The sequence below is a fragment of the Zosterops lateralis genome (assembly GCF_965231275.1).
Source record: "Zosterops lateralis genome assembly, chromosome: 2".
Classification (NCBI taxonomy): Eukaryota; Metazoa; Chordata; class Aves; order Passeriformes; family Zosteropidae; genus Zosterops; species Zosterops lateralis.
In genome coordinates, this window is record NC_139763.1 from 7376243 (window position 1) to 7401861 (window position 25619).

At 39.9% G+C, this 25619-nt stretch overlaps 1 protein-coding gene across 1 annotated transcript in view; it reads left to right on the forward strand.

Annotated features, from left to right (window-relative positions):
• Positions 1 to 25619, forward strand: part of MAOB (monoamine oxidase B) — a 52331-nt gene that overhangs the window by 12667 nt on the left and 14045 nt on the right. The window contains exons 2-8 of the mRNA XM_083854589.1: positions 5925 to 6019; positions 6867 to 7004; positions 17917 to 18021; positions 18719 to 18810; positions 22086 to 22227; positions 23955 to 24104; positions 24728 to 24887. Coding sequence (XP_083710715.1) covers positions 5925 to 6019; positions 6867 to 7004; positions 17917 to 18021; positions 18719 to 18810; positions 22086 to 22227; positions 23955 to 24104; positions 24728 to 24887 — 882 coding nt within the window. The remainder of the gene's footprint in view (positions 1 to 5924; positions 6020 to 6866; positions 7005 to 17916; positions 18022 to 18718; positions 18811 to 22085; positions 22228 to 23954; positions 24105 to 24727; positions 24888 to 25619) is intronic.

Sequence of the window (25619 nt, forward strand, 5' to 3'; positions counted from 1 at the left end):
GCTTCTTCTTATTGACCTCATTCACTGCAACTGTGTTGACCACTAATGGTGATGATCTCCCCAAATGTCCTTCTGCAGCATTAACAGATGGATTTTGTTTCTTTGGGTACAGTGCAGCAGTTTTGACCAAATTAATTTATTTGCTGTATGTATTTTGCAAGTATTCCTGAGCATGAAAGCTGATACATCAGAGATACTGTACAAAGACATCTATTAGTGAGGAATTTTGTATTTCCCATGTCATCCCACAGCAATACCAGCTTCTATAACTTTTTGTAGGTTTTGAAAGATTTCTTGCTTTTTTTCTTAACATTTTAGATACTTCAGGTGGGGATTTTTAAATTTATTTGGGTTTAGGGTTTTTTGTGGGTTTTTTTGGGGTTTTTTTTGTTTTGTCTTTTTAGACTCATCACTTAAATTAAGAAAAGAAGTTAAATTCATGGCCTCTCTGGTCAAAATGAGACTTATATTCAAGATCAAGAAGAATGCAAAGATTCCTAAAATAGCAGCTTCAATGTGTTAAATATCTATGACATCCATCTGTTGAATAATTGAATAATTCTGTTAAAAATACTTGAGTTCATCTGCCTTAGATCCTGAACTGAAGTCTTACTTGTCTGTATATCATTAATTATAAGTTATGATTATGTTTCTTTTTTTTGCTGTCAGTCTTGTGGAACATTTTTACATCCCACAATTTCTCCATGAACCCCAGGGCAGAGGCTCTGCAGGCTGAGGGTTATATCCCATTTCCAAGGTGCAATTTTGGGCACATCCTCATGCTGAGCCTGCTGCAATGTTTGTTTACTGCTCTGGACTGCACCGAGGCTGCTCTGCCCACTGGCTCTGAGTAAAGCAGCATCTGCTACCTGACATCTCTGCAGACTCAGTGATTTAGATGTGGCTGAACAGGTTGACAACCAGGAAAAAAAAACAAAAAACCTTTGCAAACATATCTTTTGTGTCAAAATAAATACAGAGGGGAAAATGTTGGCAAATTCCATGTACTGAAGGAAGAGACCTGCAAGCTACTACAGCACAAGAACAAGGGCAGCATTTCTTCCTGCTCAAGATACAATTTTAGTCAAAGGGATGAATTTTTGTGGTTATAAGGTGAACAATTTTTTTTGTGCCAGCCATTTTAGAAGCTATTAATTGAATGCCTGTGGCTTAGAGCTTTCTTTGCTCCCTCCATGAATTAAAATTCAGAATTTGTAGATGAATTTTTATAATTATATAAATGAGAGAAGCAAATTTTTTCCTAGAAAGGAGATAATAAATATGGAGAAACATGACAAAGTAGTGACTAATACAGCAAAAGTACATCAGGAACGCCTTCAGAAATTTACAGTCAGGTCCTTTCTAGTGGGGTTTTTTTTTTTGTTAATGTGAAGATTAAAGGGTGTTTCAGTAAAATTGCTGATTCCAGGCAGAATAGAATGGTGTTATTAAATTCAAATCAGTTTTTTTTTAGAAAATATACTTTAAAATACTCTTTAGATAGTCAAATATGTTGGATCATCGGGCTACATGGTAGGGCACATGGGGGTCAGATGAAAAATAAGACTCTTCTCACATTTGTCAATTCAAATGTAACTATAATAAATAGGTTGTAATATTTATATTAAATATAATATGAGTGTATATAATCCAAATGTACATATATATATATATATATATATAAAAAATAAACATATATATAATAAAGGTTGGACTCTACGATCTTGGAGATATTTCCAAGCTGAATGGTCCTATGATTCTATGATTCCGTGAAATACCAGTTTGGATTTTGCCCTAGCTTATGTATTTTTTAAAATATATTTTTAAAAATAATTTTATAAAAAAAATAAAATTAAATATCTGAATTTGTAATTCTCTCAGGATAAGAAAACTGTTGATGTTAGGAAGTGAGGTTGTAATGAAGCTGTTTAGTGAAATGGCTCAATTTAAGGTGTTTAGTTGGTACAGAGACATCAAACAAGAAAGAAATAAGTTGGAGCTGAAGATGAAATAATTACTGTGATGATTATATTTGGGTCCAATCTGTGTGAATGCAGAGTGCTGCACGATGGGGAAAGAAATGATTTTCATGACTTGAACCTGTCTTGCAGGATTCTGGGGGAGGCAATCTCCCACCAGGATCTCTGGGTGGCTGCCTTGGGTACCGGGTTGCCGTGGTAACAGATGGAGCCTTGCCCGGTTGAGCATCCTCTAAACACGGTGGTATTTTCAGTCTGGGGCTTCAAATAATCATCTTTGCTTCTTTGTTGTTTGCATTAATCACCTGCCTGTTGGTTCTTTGAGCAGAACTGCAGGTGAGGCTGCTTAACTGTTTGATTTCTGCTGTATCACTTTCTCTATATATTTATATATGGCCCCTTGAAGAAGACTGGTCTGCACTGGAAACTGGACCCAATTTCTGTCTTCTGTGAAGTGGGGGCAAAAATGGCTGAGCCCTTATATTGCAATTCAGATCTGATTCTACTGAAATGCCCCTGGGGAGGAGGGAAAGCTGCCTCTGGGTGACAAAACACTGCACAAAATAGGGGCAATAATACCATCAGTCACGATTTTGGGTGGCTTTTGCATTTGAATGCAGCTCTTTGCCTCACTTGTGAGGAATGGGGGCAATATCAAAGATCTGCCTTTTGTTAGTGATGTGTTAGAGTGGGAGGTTAAACTTCTCAAAGGGAGACATTATATCACATATGACTGATTTTTCCAGGCTTTGCTTCACAGGTATTGTGTGTGCTCTGTTTGCAGCAATTAGTGCACAGATAGACCACTCTGACTCTTGCCCAGAAAATGAGTTGTGGTTTGTGGGGTTTTTTGCAGCAGTTGTTAGTTTGTGAAAAGAAAACTTCAACTTCATTCACATTCTAGTGTTCATTTTCATTTTAATATGCTTTTGTTGCTGTCCCTGGTGCCTTACCTGGCCTTGTACCACTTTGGCTCAGAGCTCTCCCTCCACACCATCCAGTCCCCTCACTGTTATTATAGTGATAGTCCAAAAGCCCATTTGGGGCCTTGGATTCAGGTCCAGGAGCAGGTATGGAGTGATGTGGTAGTAGTGTGATTCCCAATGTGTGGGATACCAAAACCAGCAACATTCCCACCTGACACTTGCCCTGTAACGTGGTATCTGTCACCAGCAGCCTTGAGTTATCCTGTTCTGTGCATGCTAAGAGACCTACTCTGGTCTTTTGCTGTCCCCTCTGAGCCTCCTGACCCTCTGCCTTTGCTTCCTCCATCTTTTCCTGTTATGTGTTTGTGATGATTTCTGCAGCCAATTTGGGACCAGAACAGTGATGTGGGTGAGAGGAAGAGGGGAAGCATCAGCCCCTAAACTTCTCAGGTGATGCTTAGTTTGGGAACCCTGCAGACTGCATCTTCCAAGCCCCAAGGATGCATCCCTCCCCCTGCAGAGATCAGATCTGCTGGAGGATGGGCATGGATGGGGCAGTGAGATACCAACGAGCTTGATCCTTACCTCAGCACTGTTTTGGTTTCTTTGTTTTTGCTTCAGGAAAGAGTAAAATCTTGTCCATCTTTAACAGGTCCATGTGTGAGTGTGGCAGGGGGTGGGGGAAAGGTGGCACATGCCCCAAATAAACAGTGAGGAATAAATTGTAGGTGCAATCAGGTGGGGGAAAGGTGCAGGAGGAAACAAGGAGGTGGGGCCTGGGCTGCCAATCAGCTGCATTTCAGTGGAATCTAGAGAGTTACCCTTTCACAAACTTCTCGGTTGGTTCAGTTCCTGGGAATAAACTGCCTTTGTTCCCAGCTGCACTGAAATGTTTATTCATTAGATTTCAGTAAAGAAAGTCAAATCTCATATCCCTTAATCAGTGTTGGCAACTGAATACTATTAATTGATTACTCAATACCTGTTAGTGTGAAAAGCCAGCAGAGACCTTCAGTGACAGCAGCCCTTAGTTTATGCATTCATTCTGTAAATTATTAATAACTACTATTGATCCTCTCCCAACTGATGAAGTATTTGTCTTTTTTGATAAGTAACTTCTTTTTTCTTTAACAGATAAGCCAGATTTATTTAGGAGTTTTGTTGCTTATTTTTCCTCCAGGAGGCAATCTCTCTTTGCAAGTTGTTTGAAGGGGTTGTCCATGTTTACATACCATGGCTGTTTTCATGTTATGTTCTTCCTTGGTGTCTGGAAATGTTTTTGAGTGTAGTCAAGGCCACTGATCCAGCTGATGTTTTTGCAATATAATTTCCTTAGTAGGAAGTACAGAAAGACCTTTATCTGTTTCATTACTGGTTTTCTCATCAACACTTATGTGAAAAACCCAAGATAAATAAGCCCATGAAACTAGGGGGGAAAAAAAAGGCAGGAGGGTATGATTATTTAATGGAAACATCTGCAGCTTTTCTTCAGAAAATGTCAAATTCTTTAGGTAGATAGATCTACAGTATTGTAACTTTTTTTTTCCTTTCTTTTTTATTTTTTTTTTCAGATGGGGAAAGAAATAGCTTAAATGCAGCACAATGCAGCAGTTTCATTACAGGGCTAGGAAAGGACTGGGTTCTCCTACACCCAGTCCACGAGTTGGTGACCAGAATGTTCTGTGGCCTCTCCCCAGGACTGCTATATTTTCTTCATTTTCATTTCATTCAGTCCTGCCATGTTAGCTTGGGCCATCTGTTTTTGCTGTTAGTGCTTTTTTTTTTTTTTTTTTTTTTTTTTCCATTTCTTCCACAGCTGCTTTCTGCTTGGAACAATCTGCTTGGATGACAACTCAAAAACTGCATGTACTAGGACACACAGAGGGAGCTGATTGCATTCTCATGGTAACAAGGCAGGGAGCCAGGAAGGATGGATAAATTGGGATGTATGAGTGTGGCTTCCAGCCTGGCCTCTTCCTGAACTTTCTCCAGCACAACGTGTTGGTTCAGAAGGATGATATGACCTAGAATGTAACTCTTGTCCTACTAGAAATTCATGTGTGGCCAAAGTAAGCACCTCAGTTTGTTTAAATCTCAGTTTGTGTGCTGATGTAAAAGGCAGAGATGATCTTAGGAAGTTGGGAGGTTGTGGGCTGGATTTCCTCCATTCCCTCCCTTTCTAGTTCCCTTCATTCCCACGGCAGCTTGATACACTTGCTGCAGGGTTTGACACTGATATTTTCCACTGCAATTGTGAGGATTTATGACATCACAACTAAAAATGAGATATTGCCTCCTCTGTTTTTACTGTTCCTTCACTTGAGTGTCTCAGCTTCAAGAGTTGCAAGGTGGAAATAAAATGTATTAAAAAATGGATGAGGAACAAAACAATTTGTGGGAGTAGACTTACCCATACTTTTAATTCTTGTTGCCACACACAGCTGCACATTCTGTCTCTTTTTAGTCAGACTACGTGTTCTTCTGGAGATGAAATCTGTGACCTGACTGTGTGGGAACTTTGCTACTGTACTTCAAAATATTCAGAACTGGGAAGCAGAGAGATAGAACAAGTGTCAGGAAAACTTCACAAGTTTAGGACAGTTCTAATAATACTTTTTCCTTTTTTTTTTTTTTGTTGTTGGGGTTATATAAAATGAAATGTTGGGGAGGACAACTTTCTATTTACAAACAGTAAAGTCTGTAAGTTCTCTGCCTGGTTGGGTGACCATCAATCCAGGTGCTGGCTGATGCATCAGAATTCCTGAGCATGCGGTGCAAAACTTGCTCAGCACGTGTAAAAATTGACAACAAACTGTTAATTAGGTGGCTTCAGTTCCACTTAATGATTATTGAGTTTTGAGGACTTTAATTCCAGCACCTCACCACTCTGATATAGTTTTTGGATGAAAAATTCAGGATTTGGATGGACAGCCATGAAAGTATTTACATATCAAGTCACAAAAGCTGTGCAGTGCATATCCAGAAGTATTCTTTAATTGCTTTTCTTTTTATATTTTAGGTCTCTCAGCAGCCAAGCTGCTGACTGAGTCAGGCTTGAATGTGGTGTTGCTGGAAGCCAATGACAGAGTTGGTGGAAGAACTTTCACCGTAAGGGTAATTATCCCCAGAGCCATTTATGTCCTACATGTTCATACTTACAGGATGTGCCATAAAGGGGGAAATTTCTGGATGTTGTACCAATAGGAGTAGGGAAAGACTGGTGTGATGGTGGGGACAAAATATTTCTGTGATCTTGGGGCTCTGGAGTCACCCATCTGGGAAGGAGAATACGATGAGCTGAGTTTCAAAGCCATTTCCTGGGGAAAGACACAACAGAAATCTCTATGGAAGAAACACCCATGAGGCCACCCATGCTGTGAAGAGTCTTGAGCTGAGCTGTGACATGGCCCATACAGAGTGGTGTAGGGCAGGGGAGTGTCAGGGCTGGCTGGGAACTAGAACCACCATGTCTCCCTTCACTCCTTTCTTCTGCTCTGTCTTGAAGTGGGACACCCCCTCTGACTCTGCCCATTAGAAAATCTTGCCTGTGCTGCTTCCTAGGATAGTGAGTTTTAAACTGGTCATTGGTGAGATGCCTGACTGAGCAAGAGCTGCACAAATGTCTCTGACTCTCCTCTCTCTGCCTGCCAGGCTCTTTCCTCTTTTTAAGGCTGTAATATAACAGAATAAGGTCTCCTATTCTGGTTATGAACTTCAAATTATAATCAACATACTGGTTATGAATTCAGTAATCACCACACCAGAACTCTACCAAAGAATTTGTTTCCCGTGGGGAGAAGAATCTTAGCCAAAACACTCTGGGAGTATTTAATTTCATTCCATTCCTCTGGATTGCTCTTTTAACTTGTGTGCTATTTACAAAGGACTTACCTCTTTTGGTTATGTTTTTTTTTTTTTCTTTTTTTCTTTCCTTCTGTGTGTGTTGTGCGTGATAAACCAGAATAAGCAAGTTAAATATGTGGACCTTGGAGGGGCTTATGTGGGGCCAACACAGAACCGTCTCCTGAGGCTCTCCAAGGAGCTGGGGATAGAGACATACAAAGTGAATGAAGTTGAGCACCTGATACACCATGTCAAGGTAAGAGATGCTCTCAAGCTGCTGCTGTAAACATAAACACTCTTGTGATGACCTTTCTCCTTGTTTTCCACTCTTGCTGCAGTGGGGAGTACCTGTTTGAGTATGCAGCATCTGAGATTGTTGATTAAAAAAAAAGCATGTTGATAATGAAATCACCAACAAATTACTGTATGAGTATAAATTATGACACACGCACATATTTATGTGTGTGTCTTGTGGGTACATCCTGTTAGCTCCTGCCTTGGTTCAGGTCTCGCCTCTTAGTTGAAAGCTCTCAAGAAACTTTCTTGTTTATGAATGGTGGAACTGTGACTCTTCTGTGTAGGTCAGCTCTGATATAGGCACTGCCCAAGGTGTCTGAAAATCCCTTTCAGAAGTCCTGGATGTATCTCCAAGCAGGCTGAAAGTCTCTCAGGATGGGCTTCCTAAGCCAGTGACAATTATTATGCTGATGGAAAGAAATGTGAGAGGTTATGTCTGGTTTTGCTGATGGGGAGACTTAACATGCAGAGTAGCAAAATAGTAACTGCAAAAGGCTCTGGAAATCAGTCTTGTGGAGGCAGATCTGAGCGATCTGTTCGTGGTCTGAAATAGAACAGCAATGGCAAAGCTGTTAAAAAGCCCACGTATTCTCAGTAGTCATTCTCCAAAAGAGCATCCTTTCTCCTTTCCTGATATAGACCAGTGTTGTACTTGCACAGAAAGGAAACTTTCCTTGTTAGACCCAAGGAAGTTAACTCCAGGTTTCATTATATGCTTAGGGAAAGCCATTGTGCATGGACTGGCAAAATGTTTGTAGTTGATGTTTGATCAGAGGTTAAAGAAGACACTGACAGTTTTAAAAACAGCAATAGAGAAAATATGTCCTGTCACGTTTTCCATTATTTTTTCTACTCAATTGTTATGAAAAAGAAAAGTGTTCTCAAAGTGATTTGCTATGGTGACTGTAATTACTATTTCTGAGTTAGAACTAATGGATACATCCACACTGTTCTGTTCTGTGTGCCTCTGTCATCATCTTCAAAACCAAATTTTCTGTTTGTTCACAGTATTTAGTCTTCAAATCTCCCCAACAGCAATAGGAGGTCATGCTATGAGGGGAAACACTTGACATGGCCAGTCAGGATGCTCAGCTTTTCAGGGCAGCCTTCTGTTCTAGCATGGTGGCATTCCAAAATACTGCCAGAAATCACTGGTTCTTTGAGTTGTTCCCAGTCAAGTGTTGAAAGACTTCAAGGAGAGAGATCCAGCTGCTGGCTGAGTACTCCCAAGCCTTGCTAAGAGCCTAAAGGTTGTATGAAAACAGTCTGGAGGCTCCATTGCCTGGAGGAGTTCCTGAAGAGAGGGAGGAGAGAGCTGTGTGCCAGAACTCCCTGGTAGCCAAGCAAGAGGCAAAGAGAAGATAATCCCACAGTCAGTAGCACATCCTTTGCATTTCCTGATTTCATTCATTTAAAATCCTTTGTTTCCATTTTTCTTCTGTGTTTATACAATTGTGGGGAAGTATTATCATAGTTGAAGAATTACTCACAATTAAATAATTGGCAGGTGAGCACCGTATAGTAAACATATGCACTTTCTTGTGGCCAAATCTTCAGCATTTAATGCATCTTGGACACATTCCTTGCAGGTTTCTGAGCCATGTGGCTTGTCCATGATTTCCCTGAAAATGAACAGTGCTTGTGTTCTCCTCGAAATCCAGGCAGTGCTCCCAAGTTGTAGATTGAAAGTACACAAAGGGCTGTGTCCCCTGTGTGAATTTGAATTCACATTCTGACCCAAGCTTTGTGACTGTGGCCAAATGTAATTAAATTCTGGACCACAAAATTATCCGAGCCCAGAGAGGCAATGAAACCTAAAGGTTTTAATTCCTCTCTTGCTACACAAAAATCAGGCATCACAGTGCATCTTGTAAAATCAGCTGCTGTTTTTACTTATACCCAAAGGCAAAATCAAGCCTTTCATAGTTAATTAAATTCATTTTAGAGGCTTTTTAATACAAGTAATATATGCAGCTTCTTTGTACTACAAAATGAAAAGAATGCATTTTGTTGATCTCTGGGTGGGTCTCTGCTAATTAGGCTTTACCAACTTGATTGGGTTGCATGGTTCTTTTCTCCTTTAATCTTTTTAAATGCCAGGTTCTATTGTGAGATTATTTTTGGTCTTGCTTATATTGCGTGTGATATCTTCACAGAAACTCAAAATTATGTTTCTTGCCCTACATTTTTTTTCTTTTCCCTCCACTTGTTAAGCAGCCTTTTTTCATGGTCTTTGAAAAGAGATTAGTATGTTCTTTTCATTTTTATAAATACTGGTTCATCAGCCTTAGTGAGAAAATTAGTAGAGCTCTGTAAGTAGTATTTGGTAGGCAAATTGCTGCCTGAACACCATGGATTTTTCAATAGCCTGACTGAAATTAGGTTCATAAATCCAAATTTAAGAAGCAAAAGCAGAACTGACTGAGAAGTCATCATCTCCTAACATTTCTCCCACTGGACAGGTAGGCAGATGTAAAATCTGTAAAAATGCTTTTTAAAATGAAATAACTTCTTACCTGTCCAGGAGGGATTCAAGGTCCTACCTTAGATATGCAAATTTGTAACTTTTGACTAGTGGTGTTTATTTTCCTCACCAAAATGACAGCTTTTGTCTTTTCAAAAAGCACAGCTAAGAGCAAATAATAATTTTTACCATGTAATAGTCCCTGGAAAGACTGAAATATGAGAATGTGCCAATTATTGTGAGGGTTTAATTAACTAATTTTCCTTGTTAATTCAAGCTGTACTTCACTTCTGTGGAGTCTCAGTGGCCATGCCAATTTTCTGGATTTTAAACCACAAATTTATCATATTTTTAATTGTAATGAAGGTTCATTGTCCAAGATAACTGTGGAACTGCTTAGCTCTGCTATCCTAAATCTCTGTGAGGAAACATTTCTTTCTCTGAATGGTTTGCCCAATGAATGATTTTACATGATTCCTTCATGTACTGTGAAGATGATCCACTCTTTGCCCAGCTGTGGTGCCAACTGAGCATCCTCTGATCCTATTTTCTACCAGAACTTTTTATGGGATAATACCATTGATGCTTCCTGGAAATTCCTTATTGCAAAAAAAGGTAGAAACACTTGTTCCTTCTCATCAGCTGGCCGAGGTAGCTGTCTATTTTCACAGCCTGCTGCACCTGAAACATTCCTCATGTGGATATGATTGAGTCGTTTCTTTAGCACCCAAAAGGCCCCATTGCCATGGCACCCATCCTGGGGGTCTTTCAGGTTAAGATGTTGGGGGAAACATGAAGCATCTCCTCCCCAGTCACTGGATAAGTTCTTGACAGCAACTTGCCACCACACCATTACCTCAGTTAAGAGGATGGAGTTTCCTCATGCTGATCCCTCTGCCAGCAGCACTGGCTGGAGCTGTCTGAATGCATGTCAAGCCCACTTGAAGTTTGGCACCATTCTCATACAAGGATAAATAATTGACAGCTCTGGGGAGAGTGATAATGTGAACCCTGCCTGCAGAACCTCATGGAGGTGAATATTTAATCCTATGTACACAGTACTTTCAACCAGGACCCCAAATCTGCACTGATTTTGCCAGGTTATCTCCTGATCTGCAGCAGACTTGCAGAACCAAGTTTTACAGCCCTCTTTGGTGTCATTAATTTTCATCACTATTGTGCTTATTAAAATGCAGTTTGCAGTGGTCTCGTTCATGATTAGAAATATGATGGTCGTGTTGTATTGGGATTTAATTAGCAGCTGGATAGGTGATTGCTGTATCTAAAGCTGCAGAATTTAGTGGTGTTTCTTCTGTGACATCTGTGATATATGCACTGAAGCTAAGCAATATGATTTATTTAAGCTTTTCCCCTGCCTTGTCTGCAAGTCTAAGGGCAGTATCTTCTGGCATAGTCTGTAGTATAGAACATAACTGCTTAAATGGATTTTTGAATGACTGGATTAAAGTGCTTTCATTGTTCTTTGTACATCTCAATTAGAGTGCAGTCAGAGAATGGAAAGACTGTGAGACTCTGAGTAGCTATCAGTTTGAGTGAGGTGAAATGGCCTTGTGTCTTTTGTTTTCTTCCCTTTTTGCTGACAATTTGTAAACAAGAATTTGGGGAACTGAGAAGGAGGCATCTGAATGTTGAAGAAGTTGGGCACCTGGTGTCTTGAAAGGGAAGCCAAGTCAACCCAAAGACACTTAAATTGCTGCAGGGCCTTGATGGTTTCATGTATCTTTACTGGAATGCAGATCTATGTTGTTTTAACTCTTTACTGGAGATGAGGATGCAGACACTCCTGCCACAGGGTGCTGGGTCAATATCACATTCACTTGTAGCTTCAAAAGTGAGTCTGAGGTTGACCAGGCTCAAGCTGGTGAAAGCATCTGCCAGACCCCAAGAAGGGATATGCTCCAGTCAGAGAATGAAGAATGGCTTTTGGCAGGAGTGTAGGAAAAGCTGGACTTGTTTGGTCTCACTGGACCTGTAAATAGAGGGGCATCTTCCCTTTTCTCCATGCCAACAGCTGGCAGTATTTGCAGGAAGAAATTTCCTAATTAGGACTTTGTAAGTTAAAATATTGATATTTGTATTACAGCAGCTTAAAAGAAGCAATTATGGACAGCAGATCTGCCAAGTGATCTCTGTCAAAGGAGGGCTGTAAAGCAAGGGCTTGCAAAGGGTGTTTATTGATTGGGAAGATTGAGTGGAAGGCTGGAAGCTGTGACCTAATGGTAGCATGAAGATGAAAGCAGTAAGAAAAATGAACTGTGAATAAAGTATGCATTTTGCTAATTAAATTTGAGGGGAAAAAAATCTTCTTGAGTCTTTGCTTTCCCAGACTCCACAGTCTCTTTGTGGGTAGACAAGGAAAAGGACTTGTGCTCCCGCCTAGATTATTTAATTGAGGCTACTGGGAGAAAAGCTTCGATTGCATCTGATTGTAGAACTGATTTTTGTTTCCCTTGAGAAGCTGATTAATGTCTACAGGAAAACAGAATTAGAGAAATGTATATTTAATACTGGAACAACTGGCTGGGCATACTGGGTTTCACATGTCTGTAAAATTTTATGTAAGTTTTCATCTTTTTAGTGACCCCAAAATCATGTTCTGTGTAAACCCAATAGTCTAGCTGTGGGGCAATGTGTCTACTCAGTTATACTGTGGGCAGATGCTCTTTTGAAGGCTTTCTTTCAGATGAAGCTCCACTTTTCTTTTGGTTTAATTTATTTATGCCCCATTTATCTGCTTTTTTAGAAGGGAAAGAAGATTTTTTAAAAAGACTAATTCTAGAAATACTGAAAAGTTTTTAATTGGTTTTATCCATTTTGTTGACTGGTTTAATTCAGGTGTTGAAAGTCACATGCAAGTCCAGTATCAAAGAGTATTTAGAAACAAAGTCCCTATAAATCTGTGCATCATAAGATACCTTAATGGTTTTTCTAAAGATGCTTTTTGATGTCTGTAAAAAAAAAAATCTGATTCTAGTTGGAAGGGGAGTTGGTTAATTATTTTCAGAGCTAATTGGAACAAATAGTTATGTATATATATAGTTATATATAAAATTTAAAATCAGAGCAGATCCTCAAGATCCTCAATGCACTTTCTATATCACTTCTGTAGTGTTGCTCTAATTCTTCTTTTTTTCAAGTATGAAAAATATTTAACGGATTGCATGACCAGTGTGGCAGAGTGAAGATGGACTTTATTTCCATAATACAACAGAAACAAATTGTTCCCAATTAGCTCCTTTCCTTATCAGAATGCATATTTCAAGCCACTGTGTCTGGCTCTGCAACACTTAAAATGGAATTGGTTTTCTTAAGGAAATTCCCAAGACATGTTGGCATCTGCAGCTGATGAACTCAAATTAAGTATTAAAAGATATTTGGAGGACATTTTGGTATGTCTTGATGTTCTAGCTTTGCACTATCAGTTATACTTTTTTTTTGCTGCTGCAATTATATTTTCTAACCTACAGATCTTCTTACCTTTAGAATATCTGTCAGTATAGTAACCAGCCAAGCTTTTGAGAACCTGAACAGTTTTGTAATGAAGGGAGCTTTAATGAAGCTCAGCTGTATTATAGTTTTAAGTAGATTATAAAATCTCTGTCATTTTGCTTCAGGTACTTGCCATTTTTTAATTGAGAATTATGATTATACAAGGGACCTGGTCTCAAAAAGGTCTTGTTAGATATTATGAATTAAAACAAACAAACAAACAAACAAAACCCAACAAACCAACCAACCAACCAAAACAACAAAGAAACCCTCCCCCCTTCCTTCCTAACAAATGAAAATTATACTTTTTCGTAAGGTAGATGAGAAACAGCATCTGAGACAGGTACAGAGTTACAGCCTGAAGTGATGCTTTTCTGTTTCTGATTTTCTTTGTCACAGCTTGGGGTCTGATGCTTCCTGAGCTTTGTGTGAATGAGATTCCTGGGATTTTCAGCTGAGAAGGCAGGGTGTGTGTGGTGTACCAGTGCTGTGAATCAGCAGAGGGCACTAAGTGCCAATAAACCTGTGTGGCTGTGAATTAACATGCAGAGTGACAGTCTTGGTGAAGTGAGCATCAGTTAGTCCAAGGTTTAGATGGTTTAGCTGTGGGAATATCTATGCTCAGCGAGAGTTGACTTTATTTATAAGATGTTTATACTGTGCTATGAAAAATGCATGGATCGTTGTCACCAGGGGATTCAGTTCACAGTGCTGCATCTCACTCTGGCACTACCTGGGTACATAATGTTTAGGGGAGCCTGAAGTTGTCCCGAGCCTGAAAAAGCAGGTTTTCTCCTGAGAATCCCACTCTGCATTGAGATACTGATATTTCCTGGCAGTCCTTTCTCAGCTAAAGGACTTTTAGCTCACTGTCAACTTCACAGGAGAAGGCGCATGAGATCTGGTCCCTGTGCCCCCCTGAGTGCTGGGGCTGATATTCAAGGGGTTACTGATATTCAGTTGTCATATTATGGGGTTTTTTTCCCCTGTAATAACCCATTTCTGATGTCAGCTATTTGACCTGAAACAGACCTGATGTATAAAGAAATTTCATTTCTGCACGACTTACACGGGTCCATCGTAACTCAGCCAAGTGCTGGTTGACGTGAAACAGATGGCTGAGAAAAATCTACTGGGAATTACAAAGTTTGTGACAAACACTGGGTTTCTCATTCCCCTCTTGGTTTATCCCTGGGACAGCTGGTTTGCATGAGTTTCCTCCCTTAGTTTTAGCTTCTTCAGTGAGCTTTAGCCCCCAATGCAGCAACAGCCTTTGTGAGCAGCAAGTGATCCATGCAATGGCAGGTAGGTCTGCAAGTGCTGATGCTGCTGTTGTGTTTTTTTTTTTTTTTTGAAGCACTGCAAGTGGCATCATGAAACCATTTCTAAAATTTTATATACAAATGAAAATAAGGGTAAGGAATACTTCTGAGCACCGTAGAACTGGTGTTGAAATACCATGTCAAATGATTGGAAGGAATGGTTATTGTTGACAGTTTTATACAGCTCTGATTTAGCTATAAAAATATTTGAAAAGGAAATGTTTTGTGCATCTTGGGGCATGCAAGTGCCTTGTTATTCTTTAGAGATTACACACCACCAGGAGGCACAGAGAATGCTATTCCCAGAAAATAAGCAAATTTTGCCTAAATATCAAAAAGGTTTTTGAGTTTGCAAAAATGCAAATTCAGCACAAGTGATGCTGAAATGTTTTGGTTTGTTGGTAACTACTCAGAGCCATCTGCAGTCTTTCTTTGCTGCTGCTATTTTTCTTTCTGTGTAGAGCCTAGTCTGGCAGTCTCTTCTCAAATAAAATTCTGATTGACAGCTCCTGGAGTTTTGTTTGTGCAAGAAATAAGGATCAGCCCTTACGAGATGCCTTAGAAGCTCTTGAAAGTAACTTTCGCAGAAAACTCGCTAACTTTGATGACTGTTTTTATTTTTTTTCAGGTAGAAGTTTGTTCCTTTTCTTTATGAAACTTACCACCCCAGATTCCTACACAAGAGACATACCCGAGATTTTCCTTTGGGCAGTTCAAATGCAGTGAAATAGAAGAACAGTAAAACAGAAATATGGTTTGTGTTTCTCTTAGCCGTGCGCTCATGGGGAAGCATTGCTGGGAATTCATAAGACTCAAGTTAACTCAGAGAGGATAACTGGGTTAGGGTTGCCTCTGGCAGGCCAGGAAGCTCAGAACAAAATCAATAATTAGAATAACCCATTCTGATGCTGTCCTGGTTTTCTTGAGCACAGCAGTAGGCTTGTTTCATAAACCTAAATTTGGGAAATAGCAAGTACTTGACACCAAACTGATAAGCTCTAGATTTTGGAATATTTACAGGACACTGACACTAGTGAAGGCTCCAGAGTTCAAAAGATGCCACAGTAAAAACTGACTTCTTGAGGCCATAGGGCCAGTTATGGAATTTTAATGTGCCCCAAATATCTAAAAAGTGATTTCCAACATGGTTCAGATGTTATCACCTGGGACAGGAAGGCACTTGCTCTGAGAGGTTTTGCTCTTCTCTCACAGCCCTTTGGCAGCCAAGTATGAATTGATGTGTGCCCCAGTGTAAATTGATGCCATCTGAAGAGATTCCATATTAATACCCAGATGTTCATGCTGGGACCAAATTACTCTGCTGAAGCAAGTATCTTCTGTTTATCTCCATCTACAGGGATGTATTTTCCTCATTCCAGTTTTTGTTTTCCTGATTTCAGTATTTTCATAAAGGTGAGCACAAAAGATGTAGGAATGCACTTTGATTTCATGTTGAATGTAAAAAAAAAAAATAAAGACAAGCCTCCATTTTCTGGGTGAACATGTGCCATAATGTCCATCCTTAAATTGGAAGTGCTAGGTTTTCAACCTTGGTGCCTCTGGCACATGAAGTGACTGGAGATCTACTCTGGCTGTGACAGAACTTCTGACTGAAAACTTATAAAAATTTGATTTTGGCATTGCAAAAACCATAATTTATACTCCGAAGCACTGCAGAATTAAACTGTTGCCTTGTAGCTACTTCTTATCCATTTACCAAAGAAATGAGTGGTTTTCTCTCCATCTTGCTTTCTTCTTAACTTTCATTGCCTTGGTGTTTTTGACAGGGATTCCATTAGAGTCTTCTGTCCATAAAGACTAGGTGAAAACCCAGTTTCTTCTTCATTTTCTCTGACCTGTTTGAGAGTTTTATAAACTGATTTTCTCTTATTCATAGGTTTGATTTTTTTTTTCTTACTGATTTCTGAGTATCCTTCTCTTTGAATTAAAAGTCCACAAAATTATTTCCCAGCATTTTTCAGAGTTTTATCTCATTTTGTTATTTCCAGACCAAGTTTTGAGTCTTTCAGGATCCCTTTGTGCCCTTTTACTGTATCTTCTGGTATTTGCAGACACCTGCAGATTTGAGTGATGTGCTCTCTGTTCCTTCTTTCACTGTATTAATAAAGAGGCTAAATCAAATCTGGCCTGACATTTCTTTGAGTAAGTGGTCTTTGGATACTCCTCTTCAAAAAGACACTGTTGTTGTTGTTACCTGGTTATAAGTATTGAATCTTGGTGCAGTACAATTTTGTTAAGCCAGTGTAAATAATTTTTTAGTGATGGATTGGTGTGGCACTGGATCAAATATCTATTAAAAGTTAGTACTTCTACTGTTTGACATTCGTGCTCACACAGTGCACACTTATATGCATAATTTCATATAAATTTTGAAAAATCAGCTGTGCATGCAATGTGGCCTTTATTATTTATCTGTCTTATGGACTCCATAATGCATTGTGAAAAAACAAGTACTCACATAATGCTAATGAGCCTTTCTTTGTGAATTTTTAAAGCTATTAGGCTGCCATCCATAAAGTCAGCCAGGGAAATCCCATGTAAATAAAACAGCTCTACAAATTACCCATTGTCTTCCACTCTTAATTCAGCTAGATTGTCTGAACATCTAGTAATGGAGATTTAGAAACAAAAAATCTGACTATTAAATAGGTAATGATGTAATTAGGACATTGGTATTGGTCACACTGTCCCACTCTGTAATTTACAGAGTCTTGGGCTTGGGCTGGAAGAATGAGTCTAATTAGTAAATGCTACATTTTCTGCAGGACTGGTAATTTTTAGGTTAGCTGAGATATTTCTTTTTACCAGGAAGGTCTCTGAGCCATGATTTAGTGTATGATAAAGCTTACCACAACTACTTTTGTCTGATTTTGAAAGGAAAAAAAAAAACAAACCCCAAACTGCTAAATGCAATTAACAGTTCATTAAGTGTTTTCTTGAAAAAGTAGGAGGGAAAAATATTTTAAATAAATAAATCCTTTTCAGTTGTGAATAGCCAAATTTTCAACTGAGTCAAACAATGCTGTTTCATCTAATTTTTTTTGGTCTGATCTTAGTGACTCTACTGCAGGGTGTTAGTTTGGTTGCCCAGAAGTGCTTTGAAGGTATCAATTCTTGACTGACTTGCTGAAGTGTGCCTTGTTAATTCATCTGTGTGTCACACCTAAACTGCACATACAGAATAACAGGAATAAAAAAATAAACACCCAGAGCTGGTTTCCCAGGATCGTGTTCAGGTAACCTTTGAGTATCTCCGAGGATGGAAGACACCACAACTTCTCTGGGCAATCGGTGCCAGTGCTCAGGCCCCTCATGGTGAAAACGCATTTCCTGATGTTCAGAAGGAACCTCCTGTGTCTCACTTTGTGCCTCTTGTCCCGTGTCCTGCACACACAGACAAGGACCCATCAGAAGCTGTCACATGGATTGATTAAATTTGTGCTTTCTGTGAACAGAAACCTTTTGGTGCTGCCTCCCACACATGGGACCCATGACTATGGTGATCCTTCAGGGCTTTTTAATGATGAGGTTTTTGTTTGCTTTTTGTCTTGTAGGGTAAATCTTACCCCTTTAAAGGCCCATTCCCTCCTATGTGGAATCCCTTGGCCTACCTGGACTACAACAACCTATGGAGGACCATGGATGAGATGGGAAAGGAGGTATGGCATGAGGAACAGCAGCTGAGTCAGCTCAGCTTGTCCCCATGAGGGGCAGAGGGAAGGGATTATGGTGCAGACAAGCAAAGCCTCTCTGCGTTGAACAAACCTAGTGGTGGCAAGAGCAGCCACCCATTTTGGTACCCACTGGTGGCCAGAATAAATCTGAGAGTGGCCTCCTGGCAAGCTCTTCTGAATCCTGTGCTGCTGAGGCTGTCTGCACAAATCCCTTCATTTTTCTGGTTATGGGAATGTCAAAGTTTATGCCTGTGATTGATTTTTACTGCTTTTCCTCATGATTTGGTAAGTAATATTTTAAGAGCCTTGCAGAACTCAAACATTTGGCCTTTTCTACCCTGAAATTCAACTTGTCTGTTCTAGTTTGTTACCAGTTTTCCACTGACTGAGCTACAAAATTTGAGAAGAGGTTGCTCTTACTTGTGTAGATAAATGTGAGAAATATGGAATAACTTAGAGACATTTCTTAACTCTAAAATTGTTCTCTATTTTTCAATCTGAAAAAAAGAAGAATGTTAAAACAAGCTAACAAACAAGCCCCCTGCCCCCAAAGCATTCTCTGTTATGTTCACTGTGTTACCTGCCAGAAATTTGCAGGCTGAATTAGCATTTAAACACAAAATTATTTTTATTTCTTTGCTGCTCATTCACTTGCTGATAAATGCTTTTCTTTATGTCTCAGATTCCCAATGAGGCTCCATGGAAGGCTCCACGTGCAGAAGAATGGGACAAAATGACTATGCAAGATTTCATAGATAAAATATGCTGGACAAAGTAAGAAACTTTTTAATGTGAAGTATAATGGCTTAAATTTATATATCTTAGAGCTCCAAATAAGCATTACTGCTTTGCAAACAGATATAGCTGTCACTAAAATACAGCCTTTTAAAAGAAAAGGGGTGAGAAAGTCCTGTAATAATGGACCAAGACACCTGTCAGCACACTCAGTAGATTCTGTTACATTTCTCTAACTTTTTAGGCAAAAATAAAAATAAAATATATTTGGGAATGGTTATTTCTGAAGAGATGGATAGTACACTAATCTGTTATGTGCACTTTCCTGCTCTTTACTGTGTGTTTAGCCTTTCAGAGAAAAATGTTATGGTTACAGCAGGTTTTTCAATCAAACTCTTGATAGAATAATACACATTTATCCTGTGCTGGACCAGCTGATTTTACCAAAGTGCTATAAAGATAACATTTGTCTTTCAGTAGCACTGAATCACTTTAGCACTCATCATTCTATTCTTTAGCTGTTGCACTGTATGCCGCCCAGGGAAACAGAAACTGCTTTCTGTTTTTATGTATACATCAAAGCAGTTTTTCTTTACTTGCCATTCAACCACAGTTTGATTGGTTTTTTTTCTCACTGAAGGAAAAAAAGAAAAAGCCCATTAATCCTGGTTGCTGTAGAGCAGATTGATTTCTACAGCAACCTCTTCAGAATTGCTGAGTATCTGACACGTGGCTGCCATGAGCTGGAGCTTGGTGAAGAAGCCTAAAGCTGGTGCTGTCAGTGACATTTTTATGTGGCATTTTTATGGCTTCAGGCAGCCTCTAGAAGGCAACATGGCCTTTGTTGTTCCTATTGGGCCTGTTGGAGTGAGTCCAGATGAAGCCACAAAGATGATCTAAGGGCTGGAGCATCTCTACTGGGAAGCTGGGCTGAGAGGATTGCTCAGCCTGGAGAAGACTCCAGGGAGACTTTGGAGCACCTTCCAGTGCCTAAAGGGGCCACAAGAGAGCTGGAGAGGGACTGTGAACAAGGACATTAGCAACAGGACAAGGGGTTCTGGCTTTACACTGAAAGAAGGCAGGGTTAAATTTGATATTTGGAAGAATTTTTTTACCACGAGGGTAAAAAATTGCTCAGAAAATATTGCTCAGAGAATCTGTGGCTGCCTCATCCATGGAAATGTCTAAGGACAGGTTGGAAGCCACCTGGTCTAGTAGAAGGTCTCTGCCCATGACAGGGAGGTTGGAACTGGAAGTGATAAAAGAACACTTTGAGTTCTTTCACCATTCTGTAGCTCAATGATTGTCAATGGACAGCAGGCTGTTGTCCAAAAACTTGGAATCTTCTGGTTCATAGCTTTGCTTTCACAAGAGTGACAATTGCACAGAAGCATGCAGAAAACCTTTCTCCTTTGTACCCTGGTCCATATTGAGTAAAACAAATGGAAATGTGTGCTGACAGCTGTGCTGGCTGTGTGAGCCTCAGACAGGGGGAGGAACTGTGCACACGAGCAAAACACCCACACTGGTGCTCACTCAATATCCAATAGCTCTTGTGACCACAGTCAGGTTTTTTCCAGCTCTGATTGAATAAGACTTGACATTTTACCTGAATATTGGCATAAGCTGAAGATGGTTTTCAGATTTTATATGTGCATCTTGGCTTGATTTGCTTGGTTTGTTCAAGATTGAGGTAATATGCTGCAGAAACTTCCCACCCTGGGAGGTAATGATCCAGAAGGGCAATCTTCTACTCTTTCCTCTTATCTAACAGACTGTACAGGTTTGCTTTTGGCTAGAGCTGTGTGCTGGAAATATCCTGAATGCACTTTGTTGAAATCATGCTGCCATTTCTAGATAAAACATCGGGAACTGAAAAGCAATAGGAGAAGGTGGCAGAATCCGGTAGAATGTAACCACCATGTAATAGCATCTGCTTATAAAATACTAATAAATACATATACATTAGGCAAAAATATCTCAGAGTTGATTGTATTTTACAGTATGTGTTTATACAGATGGAAAACTTGCAAAAAAATTCTGTACTATTTTTGGCTGTCAAGAATGACTTTCAGAATGCAACCATTTTTCAGAAAATGGATCAGCTTTGTACTTGAATGGGAGTTTGCATTTTTAGGAAAGAAAGAAGATGCCTTTTACATATAGATCTAGAGCTCTTTGAAATAGCATGTTAGAGGTACTTTTTTTTTTTTTCTGAAAGTTTGAAGACTGAAGAGAAAGAAAGAAGCAACCAGAAGTAGACTCTGCACTGGCTTTGTTGCCTTACATATGAGGTATCTGTAGAATCTTCATCCCTATCACTTCCAATGCAGTTAAACTGAGCATCTTCTGGTCCTGTTCATGTCTCTTTAAATTCCTCCTCAGAGCGAAGGCAGAGGGAAATATTTATTTATAACAGGACGAATATTTCCCTGAGCATTAATTATGTCTGTCTTCGTGCACCTCAAAATCTTGTACAGGCTTGTACAGTAATTTACAGAAGAGCTGCTATGAAAGAACAGGTTACAGGACATAAAACAGTGATCCCTTTTCAGGTCAACTTTCTGCTTCTGTGTTCATCGCCATGGGATATCAGGACACTGTTTAAAATACTGAGTTGAGCTACCAAGAGTATCCTTTCTTTTTTCTTGCCAGACTCTGGCTTGAATGCTGTCTCTTCTGCCAAGGCTTCCTACTTACCTTTCTTTCCTTGTTGTGTTCCAGCTGCAAAACTCCCTGTACACAGCAGAGAATTGGGCAGTGAATGGATGCTGGCTAATCCATAGATCTTTAGAGAATAGATAATTAGCTTAGAAAAGACTCCTAACTTTTTTTGTTTGTTTGTTTTATGAGGGGTTTTGAACACTCTGTGCCATGTTCTTGAGGGGACAGGCATTCAGCAGGGGCAGACAGAGATGCAGATCTGGTTTGTAACCCAGGAACTGGGGACAGGGTGGATTTGAAGTCCAGTGAAGAGAGGAGGGCTTGCTGTGCTCAATCCTGAGGCTAGGATGACAGGCTAACTTTGCATTAGTAGCATAAAGTGATATAATCTTGGGCTTTTGTGTCTCTCAATGCCCTAATTTGTCTGGAATACAGGAGAGTTTCATTAATTTTTTTTTTTTTTTTCAGAATTACTTGAAAAGTGTTGCATAAAAGGAATTGATAATTTCCTTCCTTCGGGTAGAATTAAGGAATCCTTTGCCCCCACAGTGAAAGAAAGGTTCTCAAAGGGAGGCTCCTGCCTACTCAAGAACAATCTTGTCAGCATTGTTCTGTTTCTAAATTAACTAACTTTCTTGTCTTTGTTGCAGAGCTGCCAAGAGTTTTGCAACTCTGTTTGTGAATGTGGATGTCACTTCTGAGCCCCACGAGGTCTCTGCCCTCTGGTTTTTGTGGTATGTGAAACAGTGTGGGGGCACAGCAAGAATATTCTCAACCACCAACGGGGGACAGGTACTGTCAGCCTTCACCTCCTGCAGCTCTTGGCAGGCCCTGCTTTAACTTCATTCTTTTACTGGTTTGCTTTAGTCCAGAGAGATCCATGACTTTTGAGCCAGCAGCACACTGATAACTAGTTTTATTAATTTAATCTTTAATCTGGATCTTGAAAAACCAGTGTTGAAGATTGCTCCCTTCTGAAGGCATTGCCCCCAGGGATCAGAAGAGTTGTATCTGGCTTTTTTTTTTCTTTTTTTTTTTTTTTTTTTTTTTTTTTTTTTTTTTTTTGAATACAGATTAAAACATGTGCTTTGCTTATCCACATTGAAAAGAGAAAATTTTACTTATGCTTATGTCATGAGGCTGAAGCCATCCTTAGCACTGCAGCAACACTTAATGGAGATGGCAATGTCAGCTGCAAGTTAATACTGAAAATGTAGCCCAGAGCTGGGTTCCTAAGATGCAAATTTCTGAGCGTTAACACCATTAAGATTTTAAAATCAGTCTAAAGAAAATTAACACCCCTGCTTAAATATGGTATTGCTTTGAAATGTTTGCAATCTGGTACATTAAAGCTGCTTCTGCATTTAAAGAAAGTAAAGACTCTGTTAACGGTCTTTTACTTGAGAAGTGCAAATTTCACTAATTGTATCAGAAATGGATATATTTTTAGAAATGCTAATTATTTAATCATAAATAAAAATGCAAATACATTAACCATATTAAAATGCATAAATATGCATAGATAAGCAATTACTGTAGATAATTTAAGTTAAATATGTTTAATTAAATATTATTTGAATTCTGTGTTAGAGATGATTTGAATTTAAGTTAGATTGTATTACATACTGCAGCAGACATTTTTGAAGTGAGCTATGTTACTTCTTACACCTTGTTATTTATTATGGAGGTCAGGTTTCCTGCTTCTGATACACAGAGCTCTGCAGGGATGAGTGAACTCAGAGAAAGATTTGAGGGCTTAAGCACTTTTCAGAAGTCTTGCTGATTCACACAGGTGTGTGGAATGTTTTTGGAGACCACATTTGGAGAAGAGATTTTTTTACGAGGTTACTATTGATGCCTTGGGAAGGCTGACCTGAAACAGAGACAGGGCAGAGTTAGAGGACAAAGTAGGTATTTATTTGAAAGGCCTTTAGGGTACGCCTGGGGCAGGACAAGAGCCTGACCAGGACTACACCCAAGATGGACCCCAAATGGTCACAAAATGGACGAGTGGTCACAAGGTCTTACATTTTTATAAGTTTTATTTCTTTGGGGTTTAATTGTCCAATTACAGCTTCAGGTTGTGAGGGCCCATCCTTCTTGTTCCTCCACCATTGTTTGTGCTCTTAGGCTGAAAGTTGTCCTTGGTCTTCAGCAGGAAAAGGATTTGTTTTGTCTATCTACTCTGTGAAGAGAGCTTACTCCACTTAATATAAGGCTCAGAACTACTCCCCTAGGCAGCACAGAATCTGAAATACATGAAAGCTAAAACTTAAGGCATCACTATTACTTTTAGTTTTGACTAGGGTTCAAATGGTGGTCAAATACGGGGAGGATTTGAGAAGCTGGCAGAAAGAAAAAGTAAAATGGGTTCATTTCCAGGCGAGACTGCAAAAATTCCCAAAAACATTTTTTTAACAGTGCAAGATGGGGGTTTGCTTTGAATGGCAAGAGAAATGCTTGTCATGATACACTCTCCATGAGCTGAATTCTGCTGAGCTGTCGGGTCTGTGTTTCAGGAGAGGAAGTTTGTTGGGGGCTCTGGGCAGATCAGTGAGAGGATGATGGAGCGCCTGGGTGGGCGGGTGAGGCTGAAGAAGCCGGTGGTGCGCGTTGACCAGTCGGGGGACGGTGTCATCGTGGAAACCCTGGACCATGACGTGTATGAGGTAATGGCATGTCCAGTAAGACATCATTAGTGGTGGGATGGGTGGCTACAAAACCTTTATCTTTTCCTTCTTGGCTTCTCCAAAGCCCTGTACAAAAATACAGCAGAGGATTAAGTGACTGTGACAGAAAGTCACACGTTCTCATTGTCCTGAAGCAGCAGCAGTGTAGGAGCTTGGAAGTGATGCTTAAAACCAAAATGTGCATTCAGACTTTTCCTTTCCTGGCATCTCTTTGTGTTCGGTTACCTTCTGAATTAGAGGATAATTGTAAGGTGTAAAATGTCATTTAGCAACAAACTTTCAATGAAAAACACTTCAAGCTTTGTTTCCAAGTAATAGACAGAGAGGAGCTGACTCTTAGAGCACAGCACTTTCTTTTCAACACCAGGGGAAGGCCAGCTGCCCATCATTTGAACAGATGGCTGTTTATGTAATGATTGTTTGTTATTTAATGAGCAGGATTTTGTGAGGGTTTAGTTTTGCAATTCTTATGCTAAATCCCAAAATTGCTTCACAAGGTACATCCTGCAGCCTCCCCAGGTGTCTGCTAAGACCATTAGAGCAGTATGCTTGGGCTGAAGTAGGGGAGAATGTATTTGGCTTATGGATAACTTCTTTTCCAGGGCAAATATGTCATCATTGCCATTCCTCCAGCTCTTTGTTTGAAGATTCATTTCAACCCACCTTTGCCCCCGATGAGGAACCAGCTCATCAACAGAATCCCCATGGGCTCAGTCATCAAGTGCATCGTGTACTACAAGGAAACTTTCTGGAGGAAGAAGGGTATTGCATTTTAATTAAAGGAGTAGTAATGACAGAGAGAGGGAAGAGAGTACCTGGCAACAGAACAGACTCTTTGTTCAGAGCGTACTAAACCTTAGAAGGAGACTTCATATTCTTCTATGCCATTTTTGCCTTCCTCAGTGAGAGAAACTTGGGAGATCGGTTGGGAGGAGAGGGTGGATGAGGAAACAGAAAAAGGAGGGAGTCATGAAGGGAGAATTCATGCCTGTTACTTATTGTCTTGGTTGTTCTGTTGTCCTCTCCTTGAGTGGCACTTGGCTATGAGATGAGCCTCTCTCACTTGGACAGGGATGTAAAGGTACAAGTGATGTGTGATGGAAGGCTCTTCAAAAATTCTGCTTTCTGGATGGGCTGGTCAGCATTAATTGAAGGTGTCTTCACACAGACATCCCCAGCTGGGCTAGTCATCCTGGGCTCCTCTTACGTGCTGAATACTTCCATCAAGATTCCTCTTTTGGAATTTACTGGATTCAAGGCAATCTGCAATGCAGTAACACCCACTTCTCATTATTGGCTGTAATGAGCCCACATCTGTTTGCCTACAAGTATCATCCATCCCTCATCTTTGTAAATGAACTTGAGGGTTCTGGATCCTGTCATGTTCTGGCTATTAGTCTTGGGGTGGAACAGCAGGAGGTGTCTGAGTATTTTACAACTCCTTGGAAGCCCCTGTGTTTTGATTCATGGATCATAACTGCTTTTCCACCTTGT